Genomic DNA, 22,678 nt, shown 5'->3' on the forward strand with positions numbered 1-22,678 from the left:
CTGGAAACACAAACTGAGACCTGTCCCAAGGTGATCAGTTTTATGACACAAACTCATGGGCAGTACAGGCTGCAGTGCTGAAGGAGAGCAGGACTAGCACAAGATGGATGTCGCAAGCCTGCCCGGAAAAGCCAACTTTTCTCTGTCTATGGCAAAACCATTAGTGAGGACCCCAGGTTGACCATCCCAGGCAGAACATCACAGTGGGGGTTGCAGGAAGCAGCTGGGGAAGGCAGAAAATGGAAACCTCCTGGAAGTGGTCACAGCTGCTGAGCTCAGCCATAGCCAAACCAGGTGAACGTGGGACCCCAACACCGGTGTTCCAAGAACAGCAGTGCCCATGGGAGCAGCAGAAAGCTCTCTCAGGTGAGATGAAGGAGACAAACCACACGTCAGGGTTGTCTACACACCTCAGGTTACTGCTGGTGACTGGGGAAGTCCAGCAAACACCTCTTCCCCCAGTCCCACGTCCACGCTCCAGGCTCCACAGTGCTCAGGGCTCACAGTAACACAGCCTGACCTTGCTACACAGAACTGCTTCCAAGGACAGCTTCTGTCCTCCTCAGCTACAAGAGAATGAAAATTTGGTTACAGAGGACACAGGAGTGCAAGGATATTTTCTCTACTCAGATCTTGCCAGATTCCTTAAAAAACAAGTGTCAAGACACATGGAAACCCTTAATTATCAAGTGCTGTATAACCACCCTGTCCTCTCCTAAATCTCTGACCCTGTGGATAAACCTTTCATAGGACTTCAGCAAAAACAGTGAAGCATTATCACATATGAGGCAACCCCCTTTCCCAGGGAAAGCCAAGTAAGCAGCAGAGGGCCCCTCAGACAACCAGAAGAACATCCCACCCTCGGGAGGGTGGCCCAACTCTTCAGTCTAACAGTTATTTTATTTGCCCCCCACTCGTTCTCTAGAGAAGCAGTAAAATGCCCAACCAGCTCAGAGCTGATTGTGTACAATCCTGAATCAGACAAACTTGCCAGAGTATAGCAGGAAGAGAAGAGGAGAGAACTGAAGTGTTCATGTCTGTTTGTCCCCTCCAGATTCAGTCCACAAAGGATTTCTGTATCCCACACACAGCACCAGCACCGAGAGCCATTTTTATCCAGCGTGATGCCCGCTGCCAGCAATGGACACGCCACAGTGGCCACAATGCCACCATGGGGGCTGAGCCATCCGAGGCCCTCTTCCCACCCCTCACTGCTGCCAGCCCAAGGAAAAAGCCAGTGTCACCTCCCTTCCTCTGGCTCGGGAGCTTTCCTGTTCATGTCAGTCCATCTTGGCCACAGCCCTTCTGAACTGATTGTGCTGTTTTTCTATCGCTTTTTTGTTTGCTTTTTTTAAAAAAAAGGAGTTTCATCTCATGTTCTGCTAAGATTACAAGTGAGACAGAGTCATCCTGTCTTCCACCAGCACAGCATCTGGCCCAAATTGGTCTGTGCACTGCTTCACTGTAGCCAGGATGCTGAGGAGCCGCTGGTCCAGGGCGTCCAGGTGAGGGTCAGAGAGCACAGGTGAGATGGGGTCATGCGACATGGCAGTTTTTAAGGCAGACTTCAGGACTCCATTCTTCAGGTAATTCAGCCTGTTCCAGGTAGAAACCCGGATGCTGCAAAAGAAACAAATACATGTCACCACACCACAGTCCTGCTGCATCCCACTGGGAATACGGGAGCCAGCCTCCTGAGGGAGCCTGGCACATCAAGAATGGAGACTCATTGCAGAAATGGGTTTGGGATGGCAGGGTCCAGGTGGAACTGCATCATAGACAGGATCTAATGAAACTTGAAAACTGAAGGTGATGAAGAAGCAATCCATGTGTGACACGACTCTGATGTTACACAGGAACGCTTCCGGCTGAGAGCACAGATGATCTTCAGTCCTGAGGTCTCCCAGAAACACAGGAAAGGGAAAATCAACAAAATCAAACAAAAGTCAGGTCACCTCAGGAAGAGCATCACTGACCAATAATGAATCACAAAGGACAAAAGGCAGTTGACCCAACTTCCAACAAAGAGAACACAGCAGTGACCTTTCCTCCTGACTGGCCACTGAGCTTGTTGGTGCCAGCCCATCTCTTAACTCTCATGTTCTGTGAAGTCTCTTGGGATTCTCCCTCAAATCTTTCAGGGACAAATCTTTAGCACCCCTGGTCTTAACTCTTGGGTTTGATGGCCTCTAATAAAACCAGCAAAATAAGCAAGTGTTTTAACAAACCTACACTTAAAACAATGATGCAAATTCATTCTTACATAGCATTTGCCCAGTACCATAAAGAAGGAATATCTGAAAAGCAGGAAATTGCAAGGTCTCTTATAGAGATAAGCTTCTCCTCTGGTTGCCTTTGGGAGAATCAAGATGACAAAGACTCCAGAAGAATCTCAATAAAGCATGCAATTAAACATACATTTAAAATTAGTGCAGGAAAATAAAAGAATGTGAAAATTGTTTAACTGTTCTCCATATGACTTTTAAAAGGATCTTGCAGAACACAGGCCAGGTGTACTGCAGCATGCAGGCAGCTGTGCTTAGTGCAAGCAGGATGAGAGCTCAGGCTTTCTGCAAAGTTCCCATGTTTCAAAGGTCCCAGAGAATTTGGAAGACAGAACCTTTCAGGGATAAGCTTCATGGACAAGCTTCATTTGGAAGGCCTGAAGGAGTTAATGTTGAAGTATCAGAGTCAGGAAATTGATATATCAGTATTTTACTTCCTGGAAATTTTCACAGAATCCCAGAATGGCTTGGACTAGAAGGGACCTTAAAGAACATCTCATTCCAACCCCCTTCCAAGGGCAAAGACACCCTCCATTAGACCAAGTTGTTCCAAGCCCCGTTCAACCTGGCCTTTGAACACTTCCAGGGATGGGACAGCCACAGCTTCCCTAGACAGCCTGTGCAAGGGCCTCCTCACAGGGAAGAATTTCTTCCCAATATCCCATCTAAACCTGCCTTCTTTCAGTGTGAAGCCATTCCCCCTCGTCCTATCACTGCAGGCCCTTGTCCCAAGTCCCTCTCCAGCTGCCTTGGAGCCCCTTTAGACACTGGAAGGGGCTCTGAGGTCTCTCCAGGGCCTTGTCCAGGTTGAACACCCCAGCTCTCTGAGGCTGTTCCAGAAGAGAAGTACTCCAGCCCTTGGAGCATTTATTTCCTAATGAGAAGTAGCAATGGCCTGATAAGAGAGTAGACACAGAACAGAAATCAAAAAGTCACAGCCTCTGAAAATAAAACCACAGTTGACAAGACCAAAGCAGAAACAAAACTCTGCAAAGAAATGACAAGTTTTACTTGAGAGGAGCCCCCTGAGCAGGGCTGCAGTTTTCTTTAGAAATCATGATTGAAATTCTTAAATTGCCAGACACATTGGATCCTTTTCTTCTGTCAGGGAGAACTCAAGCTGGGATGTGAACTTAGATTTGTCAGGAGCTGCACAGGGACAGCTGCAGATGCAAAGAACCTGTCACATTGACTATGGATAGACCTGAACCAGTGACCTGGAGGTGAGACCACTTTCTGCAGCTAACCCTCCATGACAATGGATTCCTCAGCTTCTTGGGCAGTGACAATCCATCAAACAGACAACATCTCCAAAATGTACAGCACTGTGGATCCCAGCAAACCTTTTCAGGTTGCCAGAAAGCTCCCAAATTAATGATATTGCAAACCCAAAGACAGCAATTACATAAGTAAAGTGAAGAGCACCCCTGTGTTTCACTCACATGCAGCACTGATAGAGAGGAGCCAAGATGCTTCTTTCATCCAGGGCAGGGTTTCCAAAGCTGAAAAGCAAAATTAAAACCAAGTGAATCAGCTGAACTCCTAAGGTTGTTCTCAACATAAAGAGCTTTGTTAAGGACTCAGAGAAATCAATACTAGGCAATTTCATGCTCCAAGAGATCAAATAATTTAAATTAAAATACAAACAGGCCATGACCAGTCATAGATATAACTCTCACCAGCATCAGCTAAGCAGGTAAACAGAAGCAGCACCAAGCATACCCAGTTTTTTATCAGACCAAGGCACCTTAGGCATTTCAGAGGAGTTTAGAAATTATGCAGGGGTAAGGAATAACTGGTATTCTGGGCATGCAGAATGGGAGCTTTGTCTGTCTGACACAGCTGGGCAGGGAAGGAACCAAACAGCAGCAACCATTGGAGCAACAATTAATTAGCAAGGTGATCAACTTAAACATTTCAAGTCAGAAGGCTTCCATAGTATTTCAAGCTTCATCTGAACACATGCTGGATTTATTTTTCATAGTTTCACCTTCCTCATAATACTGTTTTCAACTAAGAACTTTCCCTTCAATAAAGATAAATTGCTGAATGGGTCTGGCATTACACTGCCCAAATAATTCTGTTGTTCATAGCTTTCAAACTAAATAAGCTCCCAGGGAAGTGGTCATGGCACCAAGGAGCATCTGCTCTTACATGGTTTAGGTAGCCCTGTAAGAAACAAGGAGTTGGGGTCAATCACCCTTATGGGTCCCTTCCAAATTGACATCTACCATGATTCTATGAAAAATTGTCCCCTACACATTATTTCAAACAAGCTGAAAGCAATTTAAAATTTTATTATAAATAAATCACTTAAATTTTCAAGAAAACAATTTACTGTCAGACTGCAATGCCTCACCAGAAATATTTTCGTAATGCCATAGGAAAGTACCATAACAAAAGGACTTGACCTTCAAACCCCATATTCACTTCCAGTGACTAATCCATTACCTTCCTTCCTCTTAGGACATTGCCAGTGAGTAACAGAAAGAGCATTTTTGCCAAATTCACCTAAAGCAGCAGTAAGTAAGCAGTCCCAAGGTGAACTGCATCCTGCTGTCATACTGGAGTATTACTGAACAGGCTGATGACAGGAAAGATGGATGGAAAGTTGGAAGGAAGGACAGAATCCACTGTACAAAAGATAAATGGGAAAAGAAAGGTAACTCCAAGCCTTCCAAGGTCTCAAGTGCTTTGTACACTTGGTAGAAGTGGTGTGCAAAGCCAGAGCAGAGCCTGCCACAGGAACTGCTGGTCCTTCACAGAAGGGAAACTCACTACCATAGTAAATGGGTGTGCCCACTAGGAAAAGAAATAATCCTGAATTGCTGGACTAAATTATTAGAAAGGCAAGTAAATGATCTTTATGTTTTTAAGAAAAATTAATCAAATTGTTATTAATTAAATAAGGCTGTGTCTACAATATGATTTTTAATCTAAACTATACCAGACAACATACAAAAAAAAACTATAGCAAAGAAAGAAGAACTCACATTCTAAACACATTTTTAAAACTATTTTTTTGGGGTAAGAGTTAATGTCCACATTTAGAACATAATCAGTTTTTGTGTTTGGCATCACTTCTACCTCCATTTTAAACTTTTAACCTTTCAAAGTCACATCCACAAGGCAAGGAATGCCTAATTATTCAGAAACACATTTTAGAAAGATCTGTTTTATCTGTTTTATCACTGGTCATAAATTAAAAAAAAACTAAGGTTTTAATCTTCCATTAATTAAAAGCCTAAAAGGTAAGGGCTTTTCTGAGGATAGGAGGAGAGACTTGAGAAAACCTTGGAAAACTGCTTTGGGAAATACTGCGTTTTGGGAGTTTCTGTAGCTTGAGTAGGAATTTGCCAAGACAGAAGAGTATCTAGAGCACAGAGCAGTATCACAGAGCCCTAGAATGGTTTGGAAGAGCTGGGTTGAAGCTGATCTTGTTCCACCTCTCTGCTGTGGGCAGGGACACCTCCCATTAGATCAGGGTGCTCCAATCCCCATCCAGCCTGGCCTTGGACACTTCCAGGGATGGGGCAGCCACAGCTCCTCTGAACAACCTCTGCCAGTGCCTCACCACCCTCAGAGGGAAGAATTTCTTCCTAATATCTGATCTAAACCCACTTTCTTGCAGTTTGAATCCATTCTCCCTTGTCCTGTCAGCACCACAGCCTTTGAAGGACCCTAAGATTTGGTGAGTAATTTCTGACAAAAAGGAAAAGACTATTACAAAAGATATTAAAGAATAAATTAGTGAGAGAGAGAGAACAGAGAGAGATAACCGCGTGCCCTTGCGCCCACCACAGCCAGGCCGACAGGACTGTCCCCAGGCTCACCTTTTGGCATTATCCAGCAGGATGAGCATGCTGGCTCCCTCATCATCCTGGAAGCTCTCGTAGTGGTGCCGGTCGGCGTTGCCGATCAAGTAGTCGAAGATGGCCGTGTCGATGATGTCGAGCAGGCGCGGGCCCGAGTCGTAGGGCGACGTCTTCTTCACGGCGTCGCAGTAGCTCTCGTCATACTCCCACCTGCAGCCAGAGAGGAACCAAGCAGCCCTTCAGGGAACCACCACAGCACAGCCACAGCAGCTACAGCTGCCCTCAGTCACCTTCGAGTGCACCGAGAAAGAGGAGCGGCCCAGGCTAGACAAAGAAGGAAGAGTTTGACAGCGGTGTTTCGTGAGAGGAGTAAGCCCTGCATTAATACCCCAGCCCATGGAGCGAGCTGTAGTTTCAGTTCAAAGATACACAAAGATCAACTAGAGTCAGAGTTTGCTTCCTCACAACTCCAGTGGCCAGGCTATGTTATGGGAAGATTACTGCCATACCTTGCCTCCCCCAACTTCCCAAGGAACACTTCAGTACTAGGTCTGTTTCCATTGCCTTGAGCTGTTTCCATCTGGCTTTCCAGCCATCCTCTTCCTTTTTCTTTCTAATGCAAATATCCTCATCGTGGCTAGTAATGAGCCCCTCTGCCCCCAGGAGAAGGGCTTCATTCTCCCTCATTCCCAGCTGTTTCTTTCCTCCCCACTTCCTTTGCAAAGTATCTCACCTTCTTCTCCACTGACAAGAATTTGATCTTCCCTCTTATCCCCTTCTCATTCTACACTTACGTAACACCAACATCATGTCTCAATTCTCCAAAGCTAGGATTTTAAATGTTCTCAATTTCTTCTTTACAGCTTTTAAAGTTATTCAGCACCACCACCAGAACAGCCAAATCTCTAGTGTATATCCTTTCCATCTGTCAACCTACATAACAAGGACATCTTCCATGTAAGGACTGAAACAATCCTTCACAAAATAGAAGTTAAATTGGAAATGCCTTAAACCATCTGTGATTTGGAAACAGAGATGGAGGAAACACAAGCTGAGGAGACTTGCCGACATGCTCAAAACTGCAGACAGTAATAAAAGTAGGAAGATTAGAATTTAATTACTACAACTGACACACATCTCACTTCATCTTCTACTGGTCTGGAGCCAGAGGTCCCAATATCCCACCTTCCTCCAGGTATCCAAATCAGAGAGCTTAAAAATTTATCTTCTCAATGCTTCAGATAACACACACGTTCCTCAAATGCTGTGCCTAGAGGGATCTTTGCACCAAGGTCCAACTCACACTCAACTTGTAGCACAAATCCACACAGCAGCAGTCTCAGAACCTCTTCTCCTTGTTCTGGATATTTTTCTTATGCTGCATCCCACTTTCCCTCAAGTGTGGTTTTTTTTCTCCCATTTTACTTCAGAGCAGTACTTAATCTCCTTTCCACAATTGTTCAGACATACTATGCTCTCTCTCCTCATTTTCCATGCAGACTTTCAAGAGAAACTTTTCTCCAACACTAATTTCTGATCATTTATACTGTTATTAGCACAGGCCTCGGAAGGTCAGGGATTTTGTCCATTACACCTCCATTAAAAATCACATACACTAATGTGCCTGTGCGAATTATGTTCTAAAGGTCAACTCAGAACAGCAGTTGAAGCAGGAAAACACTCTTACAGTGTTGTTTTTCTACAATTATCAGGCACAGAAAAAGGACAGCATGACACCAAGAACCTCTAATTCTGATCTCTCAAAGTGAAATGTGCAGTATGACAAGGTAAAAAGAACTAGAACCTTGTAACCTCATCTGAAGGAGGCAAGTGTGAATTTAAATACACCAAATGTCAAATCAGAAAAGGAATCAAGGTAAACCCCTGTGTAAACAGGCAGGGTGTGATGTAAAAGAGCCTCTCAATAGGAGGAACACCTCCTAAGAAATTCATCCTGTTAATTACTGCAATGTACCATGTACTGAACATAGCTGATTTTGACCTGCTGGAAAAGAGAAAACATTGCTGCTCAAAATTCAATCTGTGCATTTTATACTCTAAAACAATTCAACAGAGCCTTTGGATGAGATTCTTTCTGAGAATGATAACATCACTGGAAATCAATGGATACTTTAGATCAAGGACTGAAAATCTCTTCTGATCATTTTCAAGTTCAAGACAGATTTGGAAAAATTTACTAAGCTCAAACCCATTTGTTCTAGCCATGGCAAAAACATCTCCACCTCAGGAACGCGGATGTGTTACATCTATTGTAGAATGCTGCTTTAAGAAGGACAAATGTGGGATTTAGCACTCTTTACATGCTGAGTATTGTCACGGAATTCAAAGCAAAGGACTTTCCAGGGTGTGTTGATTTAGGAAGGCCTGATTTTTTGGTAACAGGGAAGGCCACAGGGGTGGTTTCTGTGAGAAACTTCTGGAAGCTTCCACCACGTCTGACAGAGCCAATCTGTGATGGCTGGCAGCAGAAATAGGATGAGCAATTCCCCATTGTGAAACCAGGACGAGATCGACCTCTCAGCACTGCAGGATCTTGCAAGAATCTTTGAACTGGTGGAAGTGGACAATGGTACCTACAAGCAGCAGTTTTTGTTCTAGTTAGAGAAGAGGAGGAAGTGAGGACATGTGAGGGAAAACAACATGGAGACACCAACGTCAGTGGAAAAGAAGAAAGGGAAGGAGGTGCTCCAGACGTCACAGCTGAGATTCATCTGCAAGCCATGGTGAGTACCACAGTGAGACAAACTGTCCTGTTGTAATGCATGAAATCCATGGGGGATGCAGAGATCCACTCACGGCCTGTGGGAAAAGTGCTCAGGCTGGAGTGGGTGGATGCCAGAGAAAGCTGTGTTCTAGTGAGAGACCTGAATGGAGAGAGGGGCCCTGCTTCCAGAGACAGAGAGAGAGGGCCCTTGCTTCCAGAGACAGAGAGGTCTTCCTTCCAAACTAGAGCATCCTATCCCTAAAAGACCACACCCCGTGGAAAAACGACCCACACTGCAACAATTCTGGGATGACTGCCCATGGGAGGGACCCCACGGCTTAGCAAAGACTCCTCTCCCTGAGCAAGTGGAAAAAGATCCTGAGTGATGAACTGACCAAGACCCCCACAACCTGTCTCCCTGTGCTGTCAATGGGAGGGAGGGAGGGGGCTCTGGGGAAAAAAAAAAGGTGTTTCAAAGGCTTATTTTACTTCTCACTATCCTCCTCTGACTCTGTTAATAATAAATTTTACTTTATAACTTTAAATTTGGACCTGTTCTGCCCTTTGAGTGCTTTTTTTCCCCTCCCAGTCCTTATCTCAACTCATGAGCCCTTCCTTAATTTTTTTTTTCCTCTCCTCTGTCCAACTGTAACAGAAGAGGGTGAGTGAATGACTTTCATGAGTGCCTGGTGACACAGGGCCTGGCTTAAGTTAAACCAGTTCCACAACTCTGAAAACAAACTACAAGGACCATGAAATTAGGTATGGCACAGTGCTACCACATTTCAGGGGCTACAGCATCAACAGCTCCAGTGGCACAAGAGTCTTAGTTTGCCCACAGACAAAATTTTCAGACTGCATTGTGGAGTTCTGTTCCAGCCAAGATACAGGAAAAGGACAGTCCTTAGTACTGTGGAAAACAATGAAGATTTTGTTTTATCTTCCTCATTTTAATTTAAATTGTATTTTGGACTTCTTGGCTTCTACTGCTGTGCTAAGAAAGCTGTCGACACAACTGCAGGTTTTGAAAGCACTTAGAGCTCTTTAATTAACCGCTGTATTTGCAAGGGCCATTTTAGTGCAAATTATCATCTCTAAAGAGTAACACTGCCATGTTCTCATACCTGGCAAGTGCAAATTATCACCTCTAAAGAGTAACACTGCCATGTTCTCATACCTGGCAAGTTTGCCCTCCCGGTAAGTCCTGCCCCAGGGGTGCCGGTGTTTCTGGAGGGGCCAAACGTCCGGCAGCCACAGGGTCACTGAGCCCTCCATGATGTCCCCATCTGCACATGCTGGCTCCGTTTCCCGACAATAGTAGCACTTCCCATAGAAGCAAGTATTATTGCCTTCAAAAGAAAAATTAAGAGGAATCAAATTAAGAGATTAATCTAAGGAAACCAACTGAAACTCAGGAGCATGCTGTTGCAGCAGAGGTTTCCCCACGACAGGAATTCACTGCACTTGTTTTCTTGCTTCCTGCCTCTGAGAGGGAGAGGTTTGAAAGAGATGACACAGACATCCATTCATTCAGAGAAATTAAAGAATAATATGAAAAGGAGAGAGCACTTATAATTTCTAATGACTTTATCACTCTGAGAATTAATACAACATTACACTATCAATAAGTTTTTGTGATCCTTTCCTAGTCCCAAGGACCCTGACTTTGCTTGTTTTTCACATTTCATACTTCATGTGTCAGATTTCCCACTTATCTGAAAAAGCAGACCACAAAGAGCTAAGCGAAAAGAGACACAGCAGAACTCAAAGGGATTTGGTGCCCTGAAACCTGCCACACATCTCAGCTACTTGAGTTGACTGGGCAGAGGAGACAGAAACAAGTATCATTTTCACATGATCTAGGAATGCAGACCTGTCAAAGCTTCATCAGTGTCTTCTGACAGGAGAGGAGCAACAAAACAGTGCAGCTTTTAGTCAACAAACATCCTGTAGCATCAAGTAATCTGGAGCAGTCTGCATTAATAGTTTCAGTTTAACCTTTTCTATTTTCCCCTTCTTAACCCACCTTCACTTGACCCTCACCAAGTTAAATCCAGTTCTATGCTCATAGCTGTTCTTCCAAAACATTCCTCAGCTGCACCTTGCTCGGTTGTGATTACTCCCTTTCTTCCTTTGGCTCTACATCCAACATCCTCCCCAGAGCAGGCCCAGCTCTCCAAAAGCCATGTTCTTCCCCTTCCATCCTCACACATCTGTGCCTCTCAGCCAGCACTCCTTTGGAGCCCTCCATCCAGACCCTGTGCTCCCAGTATCCTGTCAGACAGCCTGAGGATGTCAGAGATCATTACCAACACAGAGCTAGCAGACCAGATCTCCTATTTGTATGGAAAGCCTGCAAGTCTCTCTTCCCATCCAGGGTCTGCAGCAGGTCTAACAAGAGACAGAATTCTTTTGAGATTCTAGCTGTAACTCCAGTAAACCTGCACTGGGTATGAATGAATTCTCTCTTCTTCAAAACCTCAGGAATTTGGTCAAATCTGGCCTGACAAAAAATCATAACCCATTTCTCTAGTTCCTGCTTTGCAGAACAGCAGTTCCAAGGAATCTAAGGAGGAGCAATTAAAATTTTTGCAGCTTTACTTCTCAAAGTAAAACTAGCACTGGTGCTAGCAAAGAGCTTGGTTATGTTGGCTGAAATTGGAAAACGTAATTCCTGCCTGAGGCAGGAGCTCCATGTGAACACCAGAAGAGTCTGGTGAGGCTGAGCTGAAGCTTTCATCTGGAAGTTGCACCTTGCAAGTGGCAGTGTCAGGCAGCACGTGAGACTGCCAGCATTGCTGCTAACAGAAATGTTACCAGTGGTAAGGAACAATCATCTCTGGAGCCTTCTGATTAGGAAATGAAACAAATAAACAAAAGAGTAATAATTGGATTGTTTATGAAAGCCTGAGGGAGTTAAGGCTGCAGCATAAGTAATTTCTCGGTGCTTAATGACCACCTGGTAGGAGTCCACATTAATAGCTTCTATTATGTGCCCTTCACAGCATTATTACTGTAAACAACACAAGGAAGTTCTGCCATGTTTGGTTACAAATGCTCCGCAGGCTCTGATGCAGCACAAACAACATCTAATATCAACCAGTGTGCCTGCTCTATAAATTATCCCAAATCACCCCTGTCTTCACATTAAATGCAACTTTATTCATTTCAGGTCTAGTCACAGACTTTTCTAACCATCCCAGACAGCAGAGAGAAAATTCTTACTCAAAAAAAAAAAAAAAAAATCACATCTGTAACAGCAGCATAAGGGAACACAGCTTAAAGAAAATCAATCTTCCTCCCCCTGCCAAACGTGGCTATCCAAGATCTCTCCTGGCACAGAAAGAGCTTCCTGCATCACGGTGAACTGTTCTATAGCTGTGTCAGGTTCCCATGGCTTTTTTTTCCCATTAAGCATTTTTCCTTTCCTGGGTAGCACAATCCATGGAATCCACTTACCCACAGTCATGAAGGTGCCCAGGAGCTGCTCTGTGGCCACTGGTTTGATCTCTGTACGCAGATTCACAAACCTGCCAACCACCAGTGGGGCTCGGCGGAAACCCAGGATTCTGATTTGGGGTGAAAAAACATGACCTGAGAATTTGCAACATAGACAGCAGTTCAAAATTAAAACAAAAATCCCTCAGAGTCTTTATCAGAGACGACAGAGACCAAAGAGTAAAGCTGAAGCCCTGCAGTAACCTCCTCTCTGCTCCAAGGTAAAGTAAGGATACTAATTTTTCTTATGTGCCTGGATGTTAAGCTTGCTTTATAAGCCATCAGTGACACTCCTTTATTAAAGCATTTGCAACACAGCAACAGAGGATGAACCATGCTCCAACTCTTAGAACTCAGACCTCACACCAGAAATATCCATCATGTGTCTGAAGCAGGCTGAAGCAGTAAAACCATATGGTCCATGGGCTGGTCACCTGGAAAGATAATTTCTAATTTGTGGGAACCACCATCTATTAAAATGTTATGCTTAAGCCTAATGCAACTATACTTGAAAGCAACCAATCCAAGAGTTGTTTTGTTTGGCATTAGGAGGGAGAAGGGAAGAGAGAATGGTAGAACAAAAGTGAATACCTGAGAAGTGCCTGGAAAAACAGAGGTGGGAAGAACAACCATAAAACTTGCAGTTACAAGATCCAGGTTCCACTCCCATGCCTGCCACAGGTTTTGCTCTGTGACCACAAATGACTCGAGTATTTGTATGGAATTTAAAAAGTGCTTAAAGAAGTACAAAGATCAAAGGAGTGTAAGCCCCAAGTCTCTCGATGTGCTTTTGACAACCTTTTGATAGTCTTTGCAGCTCAGAAAAAAGATCCTGAAAAGGCTCTTCTGGAAAAGGGACAATTGACATTCCACTGATGTATTGAGAGAGTCACTCCAAAAACTGAAAAGGATTTGTTTTAGATATTCTATGAGTAAATCCCCTTCCGTGAGTTTGGAAAGGGCAACACAAAACGTCTGTCTGAAAAGGTTATGTGCATAAGGACAAAACTCAGAGCCAATACCGAGCTATGCACAGCCTGAGCAAAAGCAGGTGCTCCAAGAAAACAAGCACAGAGTTTAGATGTGGAAAACCTGCCCCTGGATTTTCAGACCACAGTTGAGAGGCCACAATCCTAGAAGACGCAGCCTGCCCATCAGTGGTAAACATACAAAATGATCCAGGATCCTTCTTGAAACAATGGCATCCTTGGACAAGGTATTCCTGAAGAATGAAGAGGTACAGAGCCACAGAGAAAGGCCAGAGAAAAAAAAATCAAAAAACCAAACAGATAGCAAAGAAGAGTTAAGTGGGATTTAGATATTGGGAAGAGGTTTTGATTGAATGTTCAATCACTACTTTTTCAGGGAACCTGAAGCCTGTGTGCTTCTTGAAAGCACAGATGGACTGACATGTGGCTACATTATCTTTTTTTGGTCTTAATATAACCTAATTTTGGCCCACCAGCACAAGCTGGCTGTAGCAGCAATGGGTGTTAATCAACTGGTTATCATCCTAGATATTCTAATTCTCCCTAGAATTACTGATTTCCACTGCCTGTGCAATGAGTTCCAGAGGTGAATTGGAACTAACCACCTATGAGTTTAGTCACCGTGGTAAGGCTCTTATCTATGTACTGAGAAACCTCAGTTTCTATCCTTTTATATTTGCCCCTCCTTACTCCTTTTCCCAAGATCTTACTTGTCTTCACCTCCACATGTTCCTATGAGGAAACAGAGACTGTGCTCATTTATGTTATGTGAAACTGCAGCCCTAACAGTATTTCATAACTATTGACATTCAGTGTCTGGTGTTTTCTGTCCCATTCCTTGAACATCCTGTTATTTTCATTCTTTCCTGTAACTGCACCTCCCTCACAGGTGGATGTGGGTGGTACCACCTGGGTGCCCCAAGCACAATTAGTATATGAATAGCTGGTTTTTCTCTAGGATGCACTGATTCATATTTAATGTAGACTAAACTGTTAGTCCATAAATTAGTCTTGACTTTTCAGTGGACTGGACATGAACTTACCACATACATTTAGGTATTTCAGACTCCTCCACAGCATTTGGCTAAGCTCTTCCTCCCCTGTAATATTAACTAGTGTGGTTTCATTCTCCTTTCCAAACTTCACAAGTATCTAAAATGTTACACTCTTGAACAGATCTTAGAAACAAAATTTTACAGAATAAGTTAATTCTTATTTTGGGATCAGTGTGGTATATTGGCAGGTTAGAGGTAGCACTCATCAGAGGTATTCTTCAAAGAACCCCTTTTTTCCTGGTATTTTCCAAAGACAATAAAACCAGACAAAGCAGTATTTCCATACCTATCCAAGTGAAAGGCTGCCACTTCGGCGTTGTGTCTGTCGTAGCCAGCATAGGGTTCTCCTTCCACTATATAATCCCTGGCATATCTGTAATTGAAATAAGTCAAATAAAGTGAGTCTGTGTAGAATTCCTGTCAATTCTGCTGTTCAGAGTAACAATTTAATAACAACTTAATAACAGCTAAAGAGTCTCCGGGTCACTTTCCAAGTGACTGCCAACAAGAGAGGGAAAAAACATTGATGAGATTGAAGTGACCAAGGCTGCTGAAGTGGTAAATTAGGAGGAAAGGTCAGTGATACACGGTGGTCTCCAGGGCTTGGGAAGCAGTTCACATTCCAACTAATAAATTTTAATCCAACCACATGCCAAGTCACATCTTAGAACAAAGAGCACAGACCCTGCTACGGAGCAGGGGGCTATTTATACTGAAAAGCAGCAATTCCACAGATCATTTTGGGGTTAGAAAGAATTGTGCATTAACAATTCACAAATACAATCTTACATTGTGGAAGAGATGGCAAATGCAATCTTTAGTAGATAGAAAATCAGCAAGAGTGAACCTGAGGACAATACTGGATATAAGCAGAGTCTTTATTCTGGCAGAGAAAAGACATAATGAACAGCAAAAAATAGAAATTAGGCCTCATTGCAACAATAATGGTGTATTTTGGTGAAGTGGAAGGTTTTTTGTTTCCTTTTTTATGTATTAGTAGATGTTACTTAGTCAGGGCATACACCAATTTCTCAGTTTCCTGACATTTGGATCAGTGTAGATGCTGCTTTAGCATCACACTGCAGCTGAGTGTGAAATACCACAATCAATACCAAGCAAACATGTTTTCAAATAAAATAAGGCCAAATTAGGTTATCTATTTTCTCATTTCCACCCATGTATCCAATTGTGTAAACTGGATTATTTCCAGCAGATTTTGTGTTCAAGCAGCAGCGACAACAGTGTAAGAGTAGGCACAGAGCTCAACTTTGATGTTTTAGACTTGCTCAGGGAGGATGTGGGGTGAGAAGACAGTACACTTCCCCAGCTGAGCAAATGCTTCAGCTTCTCTGCAAAGCAGCTCAAAAGAGAATTCACCAGTGCAGGATTCCTGCCAAATAGGAGCTTTCACCAAACCAGCATCTTCTGTCATATATACCACCAGAAGTGATGATAGCAAGTATTATTTGTCTGTAAATTAGGCTGAATTTCAAGTAAATTTGAAGTGAGGCAGATAATCCTCAGACCATGACCTCCAAGGCAGGTCTTTGGTACGTACTTACAGCTGGGTTTTGGAAACATGGTCACATTTTGAAAACTGCAGAGCTAAAATTTATTTAGTAAATCCTGACCAAACTCTTTGTTTCCATGCACAGTAGGCATCTAGTCCTTTCCAGAGCAAAAGTAATGAGGGAATTCCTTCTTCCCCAGCCGATAAATTTGTTCACAACTGTTTTTAGCAGTAACTTTGACAGAGCTTTCATGTCCAAAGCTGGTTAAATAGGCTCTCTTGCAGTGCCAGAGCAGGATTCTGCCCACAAGCCTGACTATTCAGCAATCACAAACAGAACATGGGTCTACCAGGATGGCCAAGGCCACCCTCTCAGCACTCCTATAAACATTTCCAGCTGCACGGGTCCTTGTTGGAGCACAGTGCCTGTGTTTGCATGCACAGAGAGGGCACTGCAGAACACAATTTAATGCTCAGTGAAATGCTTGACTGCCCTCCCTGACACAGAAAACTCTATGGGGAATGCTGTGAATCCCCAGTGCTTTCATTGGAGGAGATGTGTCTCACATCACCAGGACTTTGTGTGTAAGGTTCATGCTGCCTGGACCCACAGGGGAGCTCCAGCCAGAGCAGGAATTGGCTGTACAGAGATTTTTTTTTTCCCCTCATTCTCTCATCAGAGAATCACAGATTGATTTGGATTGGATAAACATTTCATTCCAATTCTGATGCTATGGGCAGGGACACCTTCCACTAGACTAGGCTGATCCAAGCCCTGTCCAACCTGGCCTCTGAACATTTCCAGGGATAGGACAGCCACAGTTTCTCTGGACAATGTGTGCCAGGGCCTCACAAGCCTTATAGGGAAGAACTTCTTCCCCATATCCCATCTATCCCTGCCCTCTGTCACTGTGAAGCCATTCCTCTTGGCCCTGCCACTGCAGGCCCTTGTCCCAAGTCCCTCTCCATCTCTACTGAGCCCCTTTAGGCACAGGAAGGGGCTCTAAAGTCTCCCTGCAGCTTACTCTTTCCCAGGTGAACAGCCCTAGCTCTCTCAGCCTGTCTCCAAGCAGAAGTGCTCTAACCCTCAGAGCATCTTTGTGGCCTCTGCACTCACTAACAGAACAGGAAACCTTAATGCTTGCTTAACACAAAATCTTTTTCTGTGATGACACTTCTCATTTGCAGTGAGATCTCCTAAAACACACCTGGCCTTACTTTTTAGCATCTTTCTTCTCCTTTTCCCCAAAGACAAAGAGTTCAAAAAGCTTTACAGCCAAGAATCATTCAGTCATATGAAATTTTTCTGAGGATCACTGTAAACCGAGGCCATTCTATGGAAGTATCACTACCCTCCATTCTTATGTTGCTTCTCCAATACTCATCCCTGGCAGACAGGAGGCTCAGGGGCTCTTACTCTGACCTACCCAAACCGTTTTTACAGCCTATATTCAACTACACCAAACACACAGATGCAATTAAGACCACTGCCAAGTTTCCTTCCTTCCCTGTTCCTGAATGGCATCCCCTCCCAGCAGTCTGACACAACAAGGAGGCAAAGCTTGTCTCCAAACTGCCAGAAGCTGCACTTCCACAGTCAGGAAAACACACGGCTCAGAAACATCAGGTGTAACCAACACTCCCTCAGGACTGAACACAGTGATTATTTTTTTAATCGAAAGACAGGCTGTATTGAGCATCAAGGCTGTACAGCCTGAGAGACAGCTAGCACAGCAACCCGATGTTACTAGAGCACCAGCAAGGCTCTCCTCTGTCTCAAAAATAACAGGATGGTCTTTTCACTTACAGAAAAGTTCGTAACTTAAACGTTAACGCGCCAACACGGAGGAAAAACGTATATATAAATAAAGCAGTTATTACTGCAGTCACTGAAAGCAGTATTTACCTCTTGGGCTTGAAGACAACCTTCTGCCCTCCTTCCAGTATCAGCAAAGCTTTCAGCTGCGTCCCTTTGTATCCCACGTCAGCTTTGACAATCTTCTTGGTGGTCATGGCGTGCATGACAGCGCCCATCTCGGGGGTGTCCTCGGGGTACACCTCGCGGGGCACCACCCACTGCGCCGCGATCTCCCAGGGCGACTGCAGCGTGTGCTCCAGGCGCGGGTCCAGCGCCACGCGCAGCCCTGACAGCATCCGCTGGAACGCTCGCTGGTCCTCCCGGTTGGCAGCCGACGTGTCCAGGTTGTCGATGAGGAAAACCTTGGTGAAAATGAAGATGACGAGGAGGATGGCCAACAGCACGACCCGCTGCTTCAGCTTCATGGTGCCCTTCAGCCCTTCTCCCCTGACCCCTTCTTCCAAGCGTTCCAAGGGAAGTCTGTTGGAGATCAGGGTGAGGAAGGGGTTGTTAGTTGATGAATTTCATGCCTAACTTGCATTGTAAAAGATGTCTCACCACTGAAGCATCTCCTGGTACCCCTAAAAATAAACAAAACACAAACTTACAATCCCGCAGATCCCACCAAACTCAAAATCGAGTTTATGCTTGGAACATAACCTTGTATTCACAGAAAGTTGCATTTTAAAGCCCAAACACTTCTGTTAAAACACACTGGCTTTGCTGCCTTCCTGCAGCCTTTCTGTGATCTGCATGGAAGGGGAAATTACCAGACAGCATCTCTGCACAGCTGAAATCATAGCAGCTGCAGACACCACGGGCAGGACTTTTGCAGGGAACTGTAGTTTAACATGATTGCTCCAATTTCACATGCACTCTTCCACTAGTGCGAGATCCCGTGATTGCCGGTATCCTAAAGACCTATCCCTCAGAAAAGCTCCCAGGTAGATCTTAAAGACAGCTCACAACAGTGAGAACAGCTGCACAACCTACTTTCCTGAAGGTACAAGACGTAAGGACAGAATAGGCTTAATTGTTTATTGCCTTTCATTTGCTGCCACTGTAATTTACTCAGCTTTATTTCCATTCTTAAAAAAAAAATTGAGCTGGGGTGGGGGATGACATCTTCACTTCCTCGTAGTTAACTAAGTACCTTCTGCACTCAACCGTAAAACCAATAATCACAGAAAACACACAATATGTCTGCAATCTCAACCAAATTAACTAGAAAAAATATCCCAGAACACTAATCCTTGCCTGTTCTCCATAGCCTCACCTACAACAGCTAAAGCCACATCTGTTTCATATATTTACAATGGGCTGCAAGACACATCTGGCCTCTCAATAAGCCTTGGCCAGGGCAGTGTTCCCATGTAAGGACCAGAGAATGCACTGTCAACTTTATTCAGTTATAAGGACAGAATTGCCTTCCTAGTATTAGCTGAATGTAGTCAAAAGCCAAATGGAAAGGGGACATGAGGCACACCTCTGAGAGGCAGCAGGAATTTCTCTTTGCATCAGCCGCACTGATCATGCAAACCCTGAACAGCACCCTGAGCTGGGGGAGGACTGACACACAAAAGCCTTCTCGTGTGATTTAACAATAAGTATATAAATCAGCCATAATTAATCACAGCACTGGAAAAAAATGAGCTGCCACAGGCTCATTTACCAGCAGCAACCACAGGACAGCTGGGCCATGCCTGGTGAGGCACAGAGGTCACAGCCACCAGTGCAGGATCAGGCTGGCACAGTGTGTTAGTATGAAAGGACATGCAAACCCACAGAGGACTCCCAAATCAGCACCCAAAGCAAATTTATGTGAGGTCTAGAGCAGACCCATCCAGCTACATGGCTCTCCCACATCCCTGTTAGCACTCACAGCAGGATAGAGGGAAGGCAGGAAGGAAGGGCAGAGGGTAAAAGCCTCAGGGATGCTTCAAACTAGAACTGTGGTCCCCTGTTAACTGTGTAATACTGATTTTAATCTGTTGGAAAATAAGTGCTGTGCTCATACTGAAAGAGAACAAATCACATGTTTATATGGAAATTAGACCATATTACTATTCTTCATCTAGTTCTGTTCTGGCAGCCTGTTCTTCTCCAGACAGCACTGCCACCTGCACATTACCTACTGCAAGCACAAGAATGAGAAGCACAGACAAGGAAAAAGCAACTGATCCAAAAGCTCTAATTCCTGCAGATACAGACTCACCCAGGAAGAGATTCCTAAATAATATTATTCTTAAACTCTCATTTTAACTGCATAATTCACCTCTTTAAAACTACTAATTCTGAATCATTTTGAGCACTGCTGTTATCAAGATCTGCTTTCACTCATTTTTGAAATCCATTCGAGTTTATAAGGAGTTAGGCACAAGAACAGAGGTCATTTCAGAACAGCTACTCCTTGCAATGATATACGTGTATATGTACACATGCATTTAAAGAAAGCCTTGCAGTGCTGGCTGACTAAAGCATTAAAGCACAGGGCAGGATGTTTCACACGCTGGAGCTCAAGATGAGCATTCACTTTTCTAGACTGATTGCCAGGAATGCTGAGTTTCTCTAAGGATATTCTTCCTGGGACTCAGGAGGAGAATACAACTACAGACACTTAAACTAAAGGTCATTTACGTAGTTTATCTTTTGTGACACTTTGAAACTAATTTTGGCTGAAACCCTCCAATGAGGTAAACATAATTTACATAAATAAATAAAATTAAATATTTAACTATTTGCTGGTGAGTTGGCTCTCACTTTTTAGTGACATCTGAGGACATAAGTCATCAGCCTCTTTCCTCCAACAAACACCAAAGCACCCCCGAGGTTGCCATGCAATCAATTTCCCCGTGCTCCATGCACGGCCTGCACTTTGCTCCTTGGTGCCAACATTACACTCTGCTTTACAAGCCAAGGGAATTGAATCCTATTATGAACAAGTTCACCACAGACAGAAAGAACCTGAGTTTACTGTTTAAAATTGAAGATGGCAAAGGCAACAGCGTTGAGGCGATGTAAGAAAATATTTATGCAGTTTTGGAAGAAAGCAATTTGAGAAAGACAAGTCTTTGGCAAAGTCTTGGACTGGAAAGGAAAATTATGAGAACTCCAGAAGTGTCAAGCTGGCCGTGGAACAAGGTCAGAGATGAGAAAAGTGAAATAACAATACACCACCAAAATTTAAAAAAAAGAAAAAATAAGGTGAGCGTGAGCAGAACTCTGTGGAACAAACAGAAAAAGGGTCTTGGACAATGACAAAAGTAAACCTAGCTAAAAAGAGAAAATGGGCAGAAATAAACAGCCCTAGCAGCTTCTTAATGTTGTAGTCAACTGCACAGTTTGCATAAGAAATGCTTCTTGTTTTACACTACTGCTTAGGAAATTTCCTGATCAATTCTTTCTCTTATTACAACCAGGTCTGTATTCTCATCAAGTGTGAGTCTTCTAACTCAATATACAAATAACAGCATCTCCTCAGTATCATGGTGGGGTGACTGTGCACACAAACACATTAATTAAAGCATGTCTTCTGGCATTAAATACCAACATCAGACCACTTCACTCCCAGTTCAAAAACCAGCATGCAGTTTGCCTGTTACAAAAATCACAGCTGCTATAAGCAGCCTACAAAATTAGCAGAAAAATCCCACAAGACATGTCTTTTTCGAGTCATAAAATCAATGCCGTGCCTCATACCACAATCTTATTTTTATATCATAAAGCTTTTTAGCTGCTCAGTCAAAAATACTTGTGTGTACAATTTGCCAGGATTTCATTATGCTCCAAGTCACAAATCAGATCTGAGGAGCAGGCAAAGGTTTAGTTTGGCAGTACAAGCACACAAAAAAATCATAGCTCAAACAGACACTGATCTGAAATGGATATGGTGGAAGTAGAGTCTAATTCCTGTTTAATGCATGGGGTTTTTCTTACATACACTATACCTTTTGGGATCACCTATCAAAAGGCCTTTAGAAGTTCTCCAGTAAATCCTGGGAAACGCCTTAAAGAAACATCGTATACAGTAGTGTCATTTTCCTCTTCCCAAAACTTCCTTCAGTCTCACCAGATCAATCTTCCTTCCCATCCTTCCCTCTCTGGCCAGCTCCTTGGTGGCTCATGCCTCTCCTCTCTGTGAGAGCCTTGTTATTTCAGTTTCCACAGGCAGGCTCCCACAGACCTTTCCTTGGATATCTCAAACTCATTCTGTCACTTCCACTCTGCATGCTGCCTGCCTTGTGTACAAGTTTAGTCATCTAGTGCTTAAAGCTTCCCACATATATACTTGTCTGCTGTTTCTCCATCTCCTTTTCTGTTAAAACCCTCATTATCTACAAGCAAAAATCTGTGACAGTCTACATTCAAACTTTCCACAAACACAACTATACCCACAGCTGAGAGCTACAATACTGATAAAGACCACAAGCATTTTAACCACTGCAATGTCTCTGCCTGCAGCTGCAACAATCAGTAGCCACCTGAAATATTCTCGCACAGCTTTGGAAAGAAACAAAATCATTTTGTCCATCTGTCTGCCCACCTTGGCCTGTTATACCCCTTAGTAACTTTAGAATCTGTCACTTGCATTTCTGCCAAATTTACCAGAGGAATACTTGCATGAGCTTTACAAAAACCACAGGCCAGATAGAGGACAGAAGCCTTAAGAAGCCAAGGACAACTGGGTAAATAAACTGAATCTTTCCCAGCTGCTGGCCCAGCAAACAGGAACACCTGATTCAGCTGGCTGCACAAATAAGGACAGGGTGGACTAGGATACAGGCAGCTCCTGGGTGCAACCCTGGGGAAGGAGAAGCTACGAGGTACTGAGGGTGGTAGGAGCCAGGCAGGAGCTTCCTGGGTAGGATGTGGCAAACAACTCCTCAGGAAACCAGGCTGCTTTAATCCTCTTTGCAGAATGACTTTCCAACAAGCACCATTTC

The 22,678-nt window shown here is 43.8% G+C and overlaps 1 protein-coding gene across 1 annotated transcript; it reads right to left on the reverse strand.

The window, feature by feature from the left end:
* Positions 1–1,388: 1,388 nt before the first annotated feature.
* Positions 1,389–18,160, reverse strand: FAM20B (FAM20B glycosaminoglycan xylosylkinase). The gene is made up of 7 exons (XM_062497599.1): positions 17,784–18,160; positions 14,654–14,740; positions 12,285–12,394; positions 10,003–10,174; positions 6,119–6,310; positions 3,728–3,787; positions 1,389–1,620 (listed from the first exon to the last, which is right to left on the reverse strand). Exons 1-7 carry the CDS (start codon positions 18,158–18,160, stop codon positions 1,389–1,391), a joined length of 1,230 nt encoding a protein of 409 aa, XP_062353583.1.
* Positions 18,161–22,678: the final 4,518 nt, after the last annotated feature.

Source organism: Cinclus cinclus, chromosome 8 (genome assembly GCF_963662255.1).
Source record: "Cinclus cinclus chromosome 8, bCinCin1.1, whole genome shotgun sequence".
Lineage (NCBI taxonomy): Eukaryota > Metazoa > Chordata > Aves > Passeriformes > Cinclidae > Cinclus > Cinclus cinclus.

What these genes read in the sequence shown, in the direction of transcription:
- FAM20B (XM_062497599.1), bottom strand. Translation starts at nt 18,160, where the DNA reads ATGAAGCTGAAGCAGCGGGTCGTGCTGTTGGCCATCCTCCTCGTCATC. An exon ending in GCAGCCTTTCACTTGGATAG is followed by an intron (nt 12,395 to 14,653) that starts GTATGGAAATAC and finishes ACCCCAAATCAG; the next exon opens with AATCCTGGGTTTCCGCCGAG. An exon ending in CTGCTGGATAATGCCAAAAG is followed by an intron (nt 3,788 to 6,118) that starts GTGAGCCTGGGG and finishes TTTGCTTTTCAG; the next exon opens with CTTTGGAAACCCTGCCCTGG.